Raw genomic sequence first — 16083 nt, forward strand, 5'->3', positions numbered from 1 at the left:
GTGAAGAAGCAGCACTTGGCTGTACGGTTATGAGCGGCCCCGCGGGGTGTCCCCTCTGCCACTGCCGCCCCTGGAACGTCGGAGCTGGAACCATCCATCCCGGGGAACGGCTCGCTGCGCACCGGGCACGTCATGGCGTAGACTCATTTGTATATGTCATTCTGTACAAATGTGGTCTCTGACTTCTTTTGGCTTTAATTACTGAGAACTTGTTGCTACCGGTGAGCCGTACGCAGTCGGCTTTTGAGCGGGGAAACTCGTGGCCGTAAGCACAGAGGGTGGTACGGCACGGGGCGCCGGTGGGAGGACAGGGACGCTCCCGCTCCTCCGTGCTGAGATGCAGTTGGAAACCAGCGACCGTCTCCCGGGCTGCAAAAGTCATGGCAGTTGCGAAACAGTAAGCTTAAAAACGGGAACTGGTTTTTCTTAATCCCTTGATGCCGGGATTTTACCCAGTCAAACCGAAGCACGGTGTGTATCGGGTTGTTGGCTCGCCCCTAAGGAAGGAAAATGATACAGCTTAATCTTTAAAATATGTCTTGGCAAAACAAATGTGACAGGTATGTCTTCCTGTTGTAAACAGGATTTGGGATCTGGATTTCTTGTGCAATTACCTTTGACAGTTGTTACTAAGCTAGTGCTTCCAAAAACCAATAAATGATTTTTGTCCTTGTTATATTAATAACTCAGTTCCCTGACAGCAGTGATTATACTGAGGCGTGTAAGGGACCTTACAAAGGGACATCCATATTAAAATAAAACTCTTCCAAGTGAGAAATAGGAGACCAAATTCTATTAGCCCCTAATTTTACACAGTAATTAAAAAATCCTTGACCTCCCCCATTCCACCCATCTATTAGCAGTATGCATGGCTAAAGAGCAACAGAGGATATAAGCCTTGCTGCTAATTTTAGCCCCGTGCCCGGGGGCCGTGGGCGCATGCGGCGCGGCGTGGCATGGCATGACATGACATCCTTCCCCCACCAAAGGGCGATGGATGCGACTCCCTCTGACGCAGATACGCCACACCGGTCCCTCTGGCTGCAGGAGGTCTCAAGTGATGTTACTGTCTGGCTCGGCAGCATCTTCCAACGCTGGTGGCATGGGGCTTGGGGGTCCTGGAGGTGATGAGGGTGAGAAGTCACGGCAGAAGATGGACTGCAGGAGCGGGGACGCGCTCGTGGGTGAAAATAGCGGAGTGCTGATTGAACATCGGCTGTGGGGTCGGCTCAGAGCGCAACCTGTCCGTGGGACACGTGGGGGGGGTTTAGTTGGGATGGGAGGAGAATCCCAGGGACATTTTAGAAACTTCTGGTGTAGCCCTTTGGGAAGGACCGAGAGCAGCCGACGGAAAGGCAGGAACCAGAAGTGCAGAACAGAGGAAAAGCTTCAAAATGGCCAAATAGCCGCTGCACACAGGGGCTTAATTAAGATCCTTGACCACCATAAGGCCCAATGTTGGGGTTAGAATGAGATTCATGAGGGCTGCTTGTTTCCATGCCTGGCGGTGCTGAGCAGGGGCACGCTGGAGGACCTGGTGGCCCAGGAGCAGGCGTGGAAGAGGCTTCCCTGTGCCTGAAGCCATGGCTGATAGCACAGGGTTAGCGTCTCTTTTGCATTCAACTCTAATAACTCCTAAAGAATAGTCAACTTGGACCCTTCCAACTGCAGCAACATCTCCAAACTATCCTTGTCCTCTTGGGTGTCTGCAGGTCGCCCAGCCCATGGGTGGGAAGGGGGAACGCTCTTGCCAAGCCATCAGAAAGGTCACTGTCCTTTTATTTGGAGCTGTGACTTAACCAGCTTTTTCCTTTCAATTCGCAAGATGGGACTTGTAGGGATTACTGGTGCTATACATAGATTGCTCTTAGCTGTGTCCCCTTCTGCTGGGAACACTTCAGAGCTGTGGCAGCCTCAGGGCCGGGGACCCTGTGTGACGTTCCTCCAGGGTTGGTCACCTTCTGTGGAGAGTTTCTCTTCCAGTGCTTGGTGGGGCACCAGCAGGACCGGGAGAGGACAATTCTGAAGCTGGAAGCACTCAGAAGTTGGGTCTCCTCAGCTGGAAATCCATCAGAAAGGATAGATGTGAGGGCTGGCTACTGCTTCCCAGGGCAGGAGTCAAAATGCACCTCTGAACATAAGTAGTTGGGCTTTTTATCTGAACACGAGATTTTTTTTTGTGGGCTTTTTTTTTTTTTTAAGTGTTTAGGTCATCAGGGATTTGGCAGGGGTGTTGGATTGTGTGCGTCCGTGTGTGCGTGTGGAGATAACAAGCCAAGGCGTAATCCAGAATTCCTCTGCTTGATAGCCCCTTATCTCTGAGCACATGCCGCGGGTGTTTTCTCTCTCGATGGGTGCCCTCGGAGGTGCTGGCTGTGTAAACACAATTTAATGGCTTAATGTTGAAGTTCTGGGAGGATCCTGCTTTATCGGTTCCTAAAATAGTTGGGGGGAAGCACCCAGAAGTGAGCTCCTGGCCAAGGACCTGCAAAGAAGCAAACCCTCTAGAGCTTGTCAAGGAAATCGTTCGAAAGCGCCTGTTGGGCTTTCTTGAGGATACTGTTGTAATTACAGCCTGCTCCACAGAACTCATTAACATTTTCATATTGGCTGCTTCCATTTCTGATTGTTGGGTAGCGTGACGGTGAGGGTGCGCGCCGGGTAACTTGCAGTGCACGTGTAGACGTTGGTGTTCTGGTTTAGTATTTATTATTTGGCAACAAACGTTCTGTGTAAACTACTTAAAATCCTTTGAATTCCAGTGGATCGGAGCACAAGCAAGCAGTGTTGTCCTCGGTGAAGCTGCTTAGCACAAGATATGTGACTTGACGTTTTTTTCATCAAAGCCCGCAGCCGCTGAAGCGACCCTGTGCTGCCAGTCGCTGGAGTGTGGAATGGCTGCGGGAGAAGACCGCTCAAACTAAAACAAATATATGTGTGTGTATATATATATATATGAAAATATAAGTGCAGACTACTCAAAAAGTGTTAAATTTTGTAGCATACTCCCGAGTACTGCACTACCTAATAAAGAAGCTCAGTGCGTTAGTGGCACTGAGGAATTAGGCGAGAGTGTCTCGGGCGCAGCGAGGGAGCTGTGTTGCTGTAAGACGTCGTCTTGAGCAGACAGACTGGTTTGGGTACTCTAACTGGATTAGTGCGACCTCTTTTCGTACACCCTGCTTCAAAATTGGAGGGAGAGCGTCTTGCTCAGCATCTGGGATTCCTCCAAGGTGACAGCTTCACTTGAGGACAGAAAATCTTATTTACAAGCGTAGCTAAAAATGGAGTTTCCTGTTGGCAGAGCGGGGATGAGTCATTGTGGTTTTGAGTCGAGGGGCAGGATCCTCCCTCCGCTGCGGCAGGCTTGTACTGCCAGATACGCTCATACGGAGCCGCAGGTTGAGGTGGTTGTCCCTTGTCCCTGTTCCTGAGAAGGCGAGGTGGTGTTCAGAAGGTGTGATGCTCCCGATGGGTCTCAGAATCGCAGCCTGGTGAGGGCTGGAAGGGCCCTCTGGAGCTCCCCCATCCCACCCCCCGCCAGAGCAGGGGCACCTCCAGCAGTGGCACAGGACGGCGTCCAGGCGGGTTTGGGATGGCTCCAGAGGGGGAGACTCCCCCACCTCTCTGGGCAGCCTCTGCCACTGCTCTGCCGCCCTCACAGCAGAGAAGGCCCTCCTCAGGTGGAGATGGAACTGCCCATGGTCACATTTGTGCCCGTTCGCTCTTGTCCAGTCACTGGGCCTCATTGGAAACAGACTGTTCCCATCCCCCCGGCACCTCCCTTTGAGTATTGATCAGCGTTGATAAGATCCCCCCTCAGTCTTCTCTTCTCCAGACTAAAGAGACCCAAGTCCTCAGCAGAGAGATGCTCCAGTCCCCTCCTCATCTCTGTAGCCCTTTGCTGGACCCTCTCCAGCAGTTCCCTGTCCTTCTTGAACTGGGGAGCCCAGAACTGGACACAGTACTCCAGATGCGGTCTCACCAGGGCAGAGTAGAGGGGGAGGGTGACCTCCCTCCACCTGCTGGCCACGCTCTGCTTGATGCCCCCCAGGATGCCATTGGCCTTCTTGGCCACCAGGGCACATTGCTGGCTCGTGGCCATCCTGTTGTCCCCCAGCACTCCCAGGTCCCTTTCCACGGAGCCGCTCTCCAGCAGGTCAGCCCCCAGCCTGTACCAGTGCATGGGGTTATTCCTCCCCACATGCAGTACCCTACACTTGCCCTTGTTGAACTTCGTTGGGTTTCTCTGTATCCGATTCTCCAGCCTGTCCATGGTGGTCTGCCCATCTTTGTTGACTCTTCAGGCAGTTGCACCTACAGCACTGGAGTTACTGGTGAGGCTCTAGCTGTGGCTTTCCCGACCCATCCAGTTACATCCCAATCCAGCCTTTTATAGAAGCACGTGCTTTTTTTGTGTACCAGTGCCTGTAGTGACTGGTGTCAGCCGTGTTTCCCCTTTGCTCGCCAGGTCCCCCCCAGGAGGGGAGGAAGGCCGGGGACGTTACCGACTGCATCCCTGCCGGGAGGTTTGAGATTGGTCTTCGCATTTCACGAAACGGTTTTTTTATTACAGGTTGGATGCCACAGTAGAGTGGAGAACCATGTGTAATGCGTTGAACTCTCCTGTTAGGTTCTCACTGAAAAGCAAAAAAAAAAAAAACAAAAAACCAAAACTAATTTTAAAACCGAAGTGCTGCTGAAGGGCATTGAAGCTGTGCCAGGAATGTTCTTCATTCAGTGGCGCCCCTGGAAGCTGTTGATTTGCAGGAGGCAGTGTCCAGCAACGCTGAAGGTGTTAGTCCTGGGGGAGGATTTACCTCTCTTGTGTTTACAGAAAGGGACACTAATTTTTCATCCTCCTACCTGTTGGAGCTGTGGTCTTTTTTTTTTCTTTTAAGAATGCCTGAACAGAGCTGCTGAGGCAGTTTCCTTCTAGGGGACAAAATACAGTTTTATGTGGGAGCTTAAATTACTATAGATGCACTGGGAAAGGGCAGTAATTGTATTTCGTTAAGGAGATTGTAAGCAGATTTGAAATTCATTCCATTGATGGGCTTGAAGACACAGAAAAAATGATAAATTGTTTCTCTTGAACTTGTGGTGAGGAATGAGGAACTAACCTGGTTTCAGGAATACTCAGATTGAAGTGACATTTATGTCCATGTACAAGGAAGAATACCAGAACACCATCTTTTCTAAAGTGCCGGTTTTCGTGTTCCTGCTATGCATTGAAGCAAGAGGGACAGACGCTCCTGGTACGGGTAATCTGCTTGGTTGTGGAAATCCATAATTTTATAGCAAGTCCTGTGTCTCGGCGATGTGCCATGCAGAGGGAAACTGCCACATCTCGCTGGCACATCTTTTGGCCGGCAGCTCTGGCGGTAGCACAGGAGAGAAGAAATAACTTGCAAGAAGGGGGAAAAGAGGCGAAAGCCCCTGTTTTGTAACTCAGACAACGTGAGTTTTTAGACACAGTGCTTAAGAAAAAGTAGCCAGATTTTGTTCATGTCCAGAACTCTGGTGCATCTCTTCTGTGCTAACAAAATATGTGGTTTGGTTTCTTCCTCAGCTCGAGCTGGAGAGGAGGAAAGGCAGAGTAACTGCTACGAGCAGATCGTTGGGCTCTTTCAAAATCCTGAAGTGCTGTGCTTCAACACCACGCTTAAATCCCAAGTAGCTTTTTTCAATCTTTAACTCGAATCAGCTGAAACTGTAAACGGCTTTGCTGTGTGAAAACTTTTCTATACCTGTTAGCAATTAAAAAATCCCATTTTTCTTGACCTCTTCTGTTCCCCCCCCACACACCAACCCAAGGTGCTGTGCTTTTGCTTTGGTGTTGGGTGTTAACTTCCAGGCATGAGAGCCTGGCCGTGGTCGGTGTGAGCGGTTTGGCCGCTCCTGGGTGCCAGAGCTCTGATGCAGCTTTAAGTTGGAATTTTTTTCCAAAAGGAGATCTTGTCAAACCAGAGTCCTGCAACGTGTGTCTTGTATGCCGCTTCTGCATTGACTTCTATGGTGGTATTGTCCATTAGTTGAGTTACTGCGTCACTTTGGAAGAAAACCTTGGACGTGAATGCGTGTAGCTTGTGCTAAAAATGTGCGCCTAAACAACAGCAGAAAATACGGAATCCGATAGTTGTAGTGTCAGTGTTTTGGTTGTGGCAGTTGAATCCGAGTGCATTGTTCCTGTGGAAATTGCAGTCATAGCCTCATAATTCCTTTGTAAATCTCTGCCAACAAAGGATGTCTTGACTTTGACAATAGTAATGCATCTTACTTTGGCAAGGTCTATTTTTTTTGCTTAAATGTAATATCCTATTACTGTTACACTAACTCACACGATTCCTACTGTATATTCTCCTTGCATCTTCCATTCTGTGATTTCAGTTGGGTACTGAATATTCTTTGCCTCCTCTAATAGCCCTCTCTATTGTTTTCCGGAGAGATCTGTCAATTTTATTGAGCTCCCGGCACAGACTCTCAGTCTGCCGACTCCTGCAGCCGGGACGGCTGTGTTCTGAACCGAGAACACGCACAGATGTTCGGTCATCAGACAGACGTACTTGTATCTGTCCACAGATTGATATAAAAAGACTTATTCCCTTGGCTTGATGAGGGGGGGCTTTTTGCAATATTTCTTGTAAGATTTTAAATGAGTATTTGGAAGCTTTTTAGGTGTTTAACTTATAGGTAGATGTTCTTATCTGTTGAAGATAGTGAATGGTGTTGGTATAAATATGTACGTCAAGCGTCCTGGAGGGGGAGACAAGTTCTTGGCCTTTTTAGGAGCTTGAAACTCTTGGTTAAGCACTCTTTCAGCAAAAAAAATCCAAACCCCTGCCATGTGCCAGAGCTCGTAGAGCTCATAGATCTGTTGCAGTTCATAAACTCGGAGGCCAGGAACTAATGTTGTTCACTCTTCGTGGTGTTGTACATTTTACAGAAGGCGTTTTATCTCCCAGCGCTGCTCTCTAGACTTTTTAGAAGACATAGTGGAATATGCCAGTGTACGAAGGTACTTTTTTTCAAAAGCAGCATTAATCTCAACTCGTTGCATGCAGTCCTCTCCTCCCTCCACCCTCTGCCACGCCAGTAGCCGAGGTCCCGCATGCGAGTGCTGCCATCTGATCATACAACTGGCACGGCTCTACCAGAGCGTTTAACGGGTGGTGGTGGGTTTTTTTTATAATTGCAGAACCAAGCATCTGTCTGGGTCTCCGAGACACAAAAGTTTGAAGAAGATGCACTTCATCAAGAACATGAGGCAGTATGACACCAAGAACAGCAGGTAACTTCTGGAGATCGGGGTGTACTCGGGTGAAATAGGGTGTGCTCAGCTGTGGGCTCTGGTTCAACGCGATTAGCCGTTTCATGTCCATGGGGATAAGGTGGTGCCCTTGGGGTCCTGTTAATTTTATACATACTTAGACATCCCTGGAGGTGTTCAAGGCCAGGTTGGACGGGGCTTGGAGCAATCTGGTCTAGTGGGAGGTGTCCCTGCCCAGGGCAGGGGGTGGGACTCGATGATCTTCAAAGGCCCTTCCAACCCCAACCATTCTATGGGTCTATCCAAGGCAGTGGGTGCTCGCATCTGCGACATCTGCAGCAATATTGGGATGGTTCTGCCATCCTGCTTTGAGGAGGTTAAAGCATTCTCTTCTAACACCCTTCTTACCTCCAGCACACAGAGAGGTTAGAGCTGCGGAGGATTTAAGGGGAACGGTGTGGTTTAGCCAAATTCTTGGCTCATAGTTGCTGGGCAGAAGAGAAAGTGGGGGGGACACGGATTCATATTTATTATTAATAGAGGTGTGAGATTTCATCTAATTGTAAAGTGTTGTCTACATCTTTCCACAAGGCTTATGTAAAAATTACATAAATACGGATATATATTTAAAGAGTAGGATCTCCTTTGAGGAGCTCCCAGTGTGATGGCAGTGACTGAACGTGGGGTTTTGATGTAGAGCTTGGCTCTAGGGACCTACAGGGTCAGGATGAAACCTCTGCTTTTGTGCCGCTTTCAGAAAACAAAATCCGTAGCAGTATTTATGTAATTTACGGAGCAATTTAAGAGGAGTTCTGTCTTCATGTTCCGTAAAAAGCTGCTTCGTAACTTCTGAATCTTAATTCTTATCCTTCTCTCTTCCCATCTGCTTACAGGATAGTGTTAATCTGCGCTAAACGAACACTGTGTGTGGCTTTTTCTATCCTACCTTACGGGGAGAGTTTACGGATCAGGTGAGTCATCTTTAAGTGCTTTGTGAAATGTCTGGTCTATTGGTTGCAAAAGATCTTTTTAAATGAGTGTGGTTGGTGTCGCTCTCCTGCTTTGAAGCAGGTGAACTTACTTCACTTACCATTTGTGTGTGAGGACAAGAGCTTGCTATCAAAATCAGACATTGCCACAGTGTCAGTGTTCATTCAAACTCCACGAGAAAAATAGTGGGAAAGGTTGGCTTTTCTTCAGGCGTTTGTCCACATTTTAAAGCACTCCAGTCCGGTGGAATCCCTGAAACCAACTTTGAACAGATGATGTGATTTGTTGCTGCGTAGGATTTCCTATGCTCCTAAAGTGGTCAGAAATCAACTGTCTTTAGTGCAACGAACAGTTGTGTTGGCAAAAAAGCATACGGAGCATCAGGGAAGGATGCTGCTGCCTCTACTGGAAACCTTCAAGGTTTTATAGTGAAGTTACATCTAAATAAGTTTAAGGTGCTTGTCTGGTTTTCAGCTCTAAACCGTGAATGTCACTGTTTGCAGTCTAAGAAAAACAGAAGCAGTTTAGACTGACTGAAACTGCTTTTAGTATTTGTACTACATTTTTGTATAGAACTGTCGATATGATCACTTACGAGAAACCAGACCTGCTAACGGGATTTCCCTGCAGCTTTGCTCAGTCCCTTGTGAAGTCTAAGTTGATTCTGTGAAGGTCTGTGATCTACAAGTATACCCTAGAAAACACTAATTTTATTCTAATCCCCTTTTGGCAAAGCAATTGTGTTGTCGCTTCTGTCCTGTACATAACTTATGGCCAAAGGAAACGGATGTTTAGTGGTGGGAATTGTATTGTATGCAAATACGCTCGCCATAAAAATAGTTGATGGGAAAATATTCTCTCACTTCATAGAAAAGCAGCAAGGTCACTGGAGCTGTTTTGGAGCAGTTCTGAGCACCGTGTGGTTCTGCTTGGGTGCAAGCTGGCAATGCAGTTCTTTAACCAAAAGTGGCTTTTTCGCATTGGAATATAGAGGACAAAGCTGCACGCTGCCAGCGCCGTAGTAGAGGTCTGCTAATTTGAGTTGTGGGCACAGTGGTTGGAAAGTTGCAATTGAAAGGCAAGTTTCTAATCCTGGAAAACTTAGTAATATAAATAATGTTTGCTGTTAAGTGTTTGAGCGTTAGTGCAGTAACAAATGGTATGATCTTATGCAGAAAGACTATATTTAAAAAAAAAAAAAAAAGTTTACATTTGCTAGGTGTATTGTTACAGATTTGAGTTAAAATGATATGAAATCTGATTCTCCAGTTAATGAACATCTCTAAATTTTGAAATGAGTACTTACAAATTAATGCTTCCTTGGAGATGGGGTTGAGGGATTGCACAGTTCTCGCACGGAACTCTGACCTGGTGGTGCTGGCTGTCGCTGGTGGGTGGACCTGGTGTTTACCATAGAGGAAGCTGAGCGTGTGCTGCATTTTCCAACAGTGCATTTTGCTTATCTGCTTTTAGTGATCTAAAAATGGAAGGCCAGAAGCAACGACATCCTTCTGGGGGAGTATCAGTCTCCACTGAGATGGTGCTTGGACTGGAAGGAGTAGAGCTGGGTGCTGATGGCAAGGTAAGGAATCTTTTTCTTTTTTTCTTTTTTTTTTTTTCTGTCTCTTGATCTGTGATGCCGATGACCAAACCACTGACCGGAGCAGGGGACAGCGGGTGGGTAAGCTGGCTGCTTTCACCCCAGGACCATTTCATGCTGGGACAAAAGGCTCGATTTATGCAGTGCTTTGCCATCCATAAAGTGAAAGCTGTAACTTTTCAAAGCAGTGGAAGCTTGTTTTGATCCTTAAAGTTTGAAAGGTTTGGCTTGTGATAAAGCTGCTTCTGAGGAGGCTGTTGAAGGCCGTGATCACTTCTGCCTCCATTTGTGGAGAATTGATTTGACTCTAATATCTCACACAACATGTGAGCGACGTTTTGATAGGAATACAGGTGAAATTTATACCTCTTTAGTTAAATTTATATACTGCCAGAATTTTACTGATGTAATTCTCCCTTTTTTTTTTTTTTGCCACCCCACCAAATCTTCTACAACACTTCCATACTGAAGTCGTGGAAGGAAGGTGTTCCTCATCCAACTTTTCCCTTTCCTCCTGTCCCACAGTTTCAAGGTCCCCACTCCCAAATACAAACTCCAGGGGACTCTGAGTTGGAAAAACCTAGATGTCTGGAAATAAGCTTTTCAATAAATTCTCCGCTATAACTACTACAACTTTCTCTTCTTTAAGGTTGTGTCCTATGCAAAATTCTTGTATCCGACCAATGCCCTGGTTGTTCGCAAAGCCGAGAGCCATAGTGTGGTTCCCTCGTGTCGAGCTAGTGCTGCTCGGAGTCTTCCTGGATCAAGATACAAACCTGTGACAGCAAAAACGATACCAGCAGGAACAGACATTGGTAAGGACAGCCGCCAGCTTTGTCATCACCTGTGCACACAGCAGAAAAGCAGAAAAGGAATGTATGTGTCTGAAACAATTGCAAATGGTAAATTGTGTTATTAGGAGGGATGTGCTGCAGCTGGAAGGAGGCTGTTCTAGCACAGCCTGGTAAAGAAGGCTCGTTAATGAAGTATAAACGCTGAACATTAGGACTGAGACTTGCACACAATCCTTACGTCCTCCATATATCTGGCCTAGTTCTGCTTATGCAATTCAAGGAGTGCAAAGCTTTTACTTGGAAATGTGAAGCTTTATGTTACTCAACAAGAAGCATGTGCTGTACGTGAGTATAGGTGGTCTTCCTTGCCGTCTCCCACAGTAACAATGCATCAGCCAAAGAGTCTGTGGCAGGAATCCCTTCTCTTGTGTAAAACAACAAACCTGACAACTCTGCTGTCTGTTATAGGCAAACGAATTCAGTCCTGTGTAATAGTTTTCTGCGCATATTTGTGGATGACAGCCTTAGTTTGTGGTGTGTCAAGCACATAGAATCATAGAATCGTTATGGCTGGAAAAGATCATCAAGTGCAACCGTTACCTGACTCTGCCAGGCCCACTTCTAAACCGCCTCCCTGAGCACCATAACCAGACGGCTTTTAAATACACCCAAGGATGGCGAATCAACCGCTGCCCTGAATCGCCTGTTCCAGTCTTTGATAACCCTTTCAGAAGTTCTTCGTAATGTCTCACCTAAACCTCCCCTGGCGCAACTCGACGCCATTGCCTCTTGTCCTATGGGCTGTAACTTGTGAGAAGAGCCCAACGCCCACCTCTCGACCCCCTCCTGTCAGGGAGCTGTGGAGAGCGAGAAGGTCTCCCCTCAGCCTCCTCTTCTCCAGGCTGAACACCCCCAGGGCCCTCAGCCGCTCCTCATAAGACCCTCTCCAGACCCCGCACAGCTCCGTGGCCCTTCTCTGGACCCTCTCCACCACCTCAATGTCCTTCTTATACTGCGGCGCCCAAAACTGAACAGAGCACTCGAGGTGGGGCCTCACCAGTGCCGAGTACAGAGGGACGATCACTTCTCGGTTCCTTCTGGCCACACTGCTCCTGATGCAGGCCAGGATGCCGTTGGCCTTCTTGGCCACCTGGGCACACTGCCGGCTCACGTTCAGCCGACCGTCCCGTGGGCAGCTCTCCAGCCACTCCTCCCCAGGCCCGTAGTGTCCGTGGGGTTGGTGTGGCCCAAGGGCAGGACCCGGCGCTTGGCTTGGTGAAGCTCATACCATTGGCCTCAGCCCATCCAGCCAGCCATCGATCTCCATGCTGGAGAAGGAGCTTGGGTGGGTTTTTAATAATTCTAATACCTGACTGGTGCATTTCTGGAATGCAGATGTGTGACTCTAGCTGCAGTTTGCCCGTACTGTGGGATCTGCCGACACTCTTAAATTGTTTGCTGTTTGAAAACTTCTTTAAAGAGGGAATTTAAAGCTCTGTATCTTGTGACCCAATGTGCTTTCCTCATTCCCTCAGGAAGTGAAGCTGGGGAAGCCGCCGAGTATGATCCAAATCTTCTGGATGATCCTCAATGGCCCTGTGGAAAACATAAACGTGTTCTCATCTTTGCCTCTTACATGGTGAGTGACTGGCATACCTGAACAGGGGAGTGAGCGAGTGCCTGGAAGATCCTCCTATAAAGAGCTTCCTTGAGGAAGAAAAATTCCTGTAGGAAGAAAAAGTTGTGGCTTTTTGAGATTTGATCAGGAAAAATACAAATAGTTGGGCTTGTACGCTCAGCTTGTCGAGGACCAACCTGACATGTATCTCCATGTTGTCATTCGCTTCTTGTAACCATTTGCTTACTAGTTTTTTACGACATTGTGTGTAGTTGAGATTCAGCATGGTCTATTACTTAGGACATTACAGAATTGTTAAATTGTGAATAATAAAATTTGGGTTTGCATTAGTGTCTTTGGAAGACTTGTTTGGCTGTCGGTACTGTTGACAAGAGAAATGATGTATTTTCCCTCTTGTGTTTCAGACTACAGTCATAGAATACGTGAAACCCTCGGACCTTAAAAAGGATATGAATGAAACCTTTAGAGAGAAGTTTCCTCATATAAAGTTGACACTGAGCAAAATTAGGAGGTAAGAAACAAACATTCAATAATGAGAACGTCTTCTATGCTGCTTTTATCTTCCACTTGTATGGAGCAAATACTAGCTCTATTAATAGTATATATGATTAAACGCTAATCTCTAGTTGCCAGTTGAGCTGACTGTAGGATGACAGCCCTGTGCAGGAATGTTTAGGATGCTGAGAAAGGGTAACAGTTGTTTTTCATGGTTCAGTCTAAAAGGGTTTTGTTTCACCAACTGTGGTGTAGTAACACTAATAGCCAATTAACAGTAAAGCCTTGAAACAAACACTGATTGTTTGGCTGTAGTGCAGCCCCACTCTAACCAGATTGTCTTTCTGGACCCTCTGGCTATTTTCGCCTTTCAATTACCAGTCTCACTCATGACCATGGGCTCTAACAAGAATCTAGGATAAAGAGGAGTGTTAGGTCCTGGGAGTCTCGGTAAAGAAAAGCATTTCATGAAGGCAGGAGCCGCTGTGGGAAAGGTGCAAACCAGTCTGCCGTCCCCCTCAGACCTGACTCTTCTGCGAGGTGTGGAGGAGACAGGTCCCTGTGCAGCCTCTGCTGTGATCTGCACGGCTTTGATGTGGTACTCTGGGGGTCATGGGGGTTCAGTCTTATGATATGAATCACGAACCAGTTTGGGAGCCCAGAGGGAATCACACAGCAGCAGCCTGTGTGTTGGTGAGGCAGCTAAGCCCTTGGTGTTTATGGGCAGATGCAAAACTGTTCTTCCACAGTAGATGTTGTCAGTCAGGTTAAATCAGTTTGTGCATCAGCTCCAGCTTGCTGCCAGCTGGACTTCTCCAGCCGAGGATAATACTTGTCGTGGTTTTCTGAACAGGAGTCTTGCCCGTATGCTCTTCTGAGTTCCAACACTGCAGTGTTTCCAGAGCATTTGATAAAAGCTGTCGTGTTAGAGAGGGTGCCTTTTTTCTTATTCCCAGTTTAAAGAGAGAGATGCGGAACCTGAGTGAAGAGTGCAATCTGGAGCCGGTCACTGTCTCCATGGCTTATGTTTACTTTGAGAAGCTCGTCCTCCAAGGCAAGCTCAACAAACAGAACCGCAAACTGTGTGCTGGTGCTTGCGTTCTGCTTGCAGCCAAGATCAGCAGTGATCTCAGGAAACATGAAGTTAAACACCTTATAGACGTAAGTACTATGAGACTTGTTTCAGGTTTTGTCAAAACCTTCCCTCTAGCTCGTGAAACAAGACTAAAATTAAAGCCAAGATTTTCAGCAGTGCATGCTTGCATTTAAGACCAGCTCTTTCAGTCAGGTTTATGTCTCATTGGGGCTCCTTCTTGATTATTTTTTTTTAATTAATTAAAACTATCTGACTGGTGCAGTCTAATGTCCTACTGATCCTACAGTGAGGTTATTTTTGCACTTACTGTTTCTCAGGCAAAGATATGTAACTCCTGTGCGGGTGTCAGAGCTGAGCTGATAAGCTGGTTTACGTGTCTGATCCCTGGCAACACTTTTGATTCTGTAGGTACAGCTCAGGCCGTGCATCGCTGACTTAATCTCACACTGCGTTGGTATCTTGTGGATTAACTGATTCTGTTTCTCCCCCTCTCCTCTTTTTTGTTATCACTATCATAGAAATTAGAAGAGAGATTCAGATTCAACAGAAGAGATCTCATCGGTTTTGAATTCACCGTCCTCGTAGCTTTGGAACTGGCTCTCTATCTTCCTGAAAACCAAGTTTTACCTCATTACAGACGGCTCACACAACAGTCTTAACCAAAGCTACGTTCCAGCTGACAGCCGGTGGCGCTGGGGATCGCATCACTGAACACTGCTGGGGAAGTTGCCACTGGCCTTTCCGTGCGCCGTGTGCGTCCTGCCGTGGCTACGGCTAGTTCTGAACTCTGCAGTGTGGTGTTAAACTGTCGGTGTGGATTATGGACACGTATGCCAAGTCTGGGGGATGGTACGAGAAGAGTTATTGAACTTTATTTTCTTTTGGACATTTAAAGCACAAATATTCACCAGTCAGCTGTCATGGCTGCTTATTATTCCTTATTTATCTTTTTGGTTTTACTAAAACTGTTCTTCCCTATGAAGAATACTATGGTATTGTTTCTTTTTTGGTTTTTTAAGCCTTTATTGTATTCCTTGAAACTAAAGGAAGCATCACTTCCATTCCAGTGCACCATAAAGTTCAGATGTTTCTAAGAATCTTCTCGCATTTTTACATTAATGAAATGCATACTTTATTTTTTTAAAGATGTGCCTAAAACTGGCTGGTCTGGTACCAGTGCTTTTTAAGTTAGTTATGTTATTTAGTGGGGAATCCCGAATTTGTATAGCCAGTTATTCTTTACCTGCATTGGCCTTGCATATAAGGAAAACAATTCCAGTATATCTGCACTAGTGATACACAGGGCATCTATTCTCTACAATACTATAGATGTATAAGTAGCAAGACTGAAATGACTCCATTCTAATTTAGTTAACTATTAATACCTTAGACATTTTATTTAAAAAGGAAAGATTGTTGGAAAATCTGTCGTGAAATACCACGTGTTGAACGAGGTAGCCGCAGCAAAGCGATTGCCATCCTAATTCACTCTTCAGTGGAAGATGAGCGCTTGCCTAAGAGCAGTTTGCTGTCAAATGTATCATTTATGATCTTTATTTGTTCCAGTGTTCTGTAGTCTGAAATAAGCACCTTTTTAGTACGACTGTATTATATATGGTCTTACGTGCTCTGAGCAAATACTTAAGTCAGTAGAGCTACTGCTGCCAAACTAAGCCAATGAAACAAAGCATGCTCAATATTTAAAATGCTACTTTTTTTACTCCGTTCTTCCAGGCATTGCATCACTGTGATGGTCCTCATAAACCTGGCATTTCTTGCACATCTGAACAGCCACTTAACGGCTGGTGCCCAGCAGCGCTCTGATGCTTACGCAGAGGTTAAATAACTTCTCTGACCATTGGCTATTCCTTGATTTGTTTTTAAAATGTCCGGGTTGGGAATGAACTCTGATTATATGTGGAACCTTCTGTGGTATTGGCTCTTGGGTTTATTTTCTGAAGCAATATTATGATACAAGTAACTGTGTCCACTTGCAAGGAACAAAACTGATGCTTGGCTATTACAACTAAGAAATTTGTAATTTGTTTGACTCCTAAATGAAGTACTAGACCTCGTACTGAGGTGAGGGACCTGCTATCTAATATGTAAAGTAATGTAAATTTCTGTTCCTTGTATTAAATGTTGGTTGTAGGCAAAAACAAAGCTGAGTCTTTGCTCTTCAGCTGTGTTTTGTCTGAA

At 46.4% G+C, this 16083-nt stretch overlaps 1 protein-coding gene across 1 annotated transcript; it reads left to right on the forward strand.

Moving 5' to 3' along the window:
- Positions 1 to 380: 380 nt before the first annotated feature.
- Positions 381 to 14957, forward strand: CABLES2 (Cdk5 and Abl enzyme substrate 2). The gene is made up of 10 exons (XM_009893583.1): positions 381 to 397; positions 6947 to 7018; positions 7199 to 7291; positions 8164 to 8241; positions 9734 to 9842; positions 10510 to 10675; positions 12190 to 12293; positions 12698 to 12804; positions 13745 to 13949; positions 14403 to 14957. The coding sequence occupies exons 1-10, from the start codon at positions 381 to 383 to the stop codon at positions 14541 to 14543; spliced, it is 1092 nt and encodes a 363-aa protein (XP_009891885.1). The 3' UTR covers positions 14544 to 14957.
- The last annotated feature ends 1126 nt before the right edge of the window (positions 14958 to 16083 follow it).

The sequence above is a fragment of the Charadrius vociferus genome, unplaced genomic scaffold, assembly GCF_000708025.1.
Source record: "Charadrius vociferus isolate BGI_N301 unplaced genomic scaffold, ASM70802v2 scaffold259, whole genome shotgun sequence".
In the NCBI taxonomy this organism is placed as follows: Eukaryota; Metazoa; Chordata; class Aves; order Charadriiformes; family Charadriidae; genus Charadrius; species Charadrius vociferus.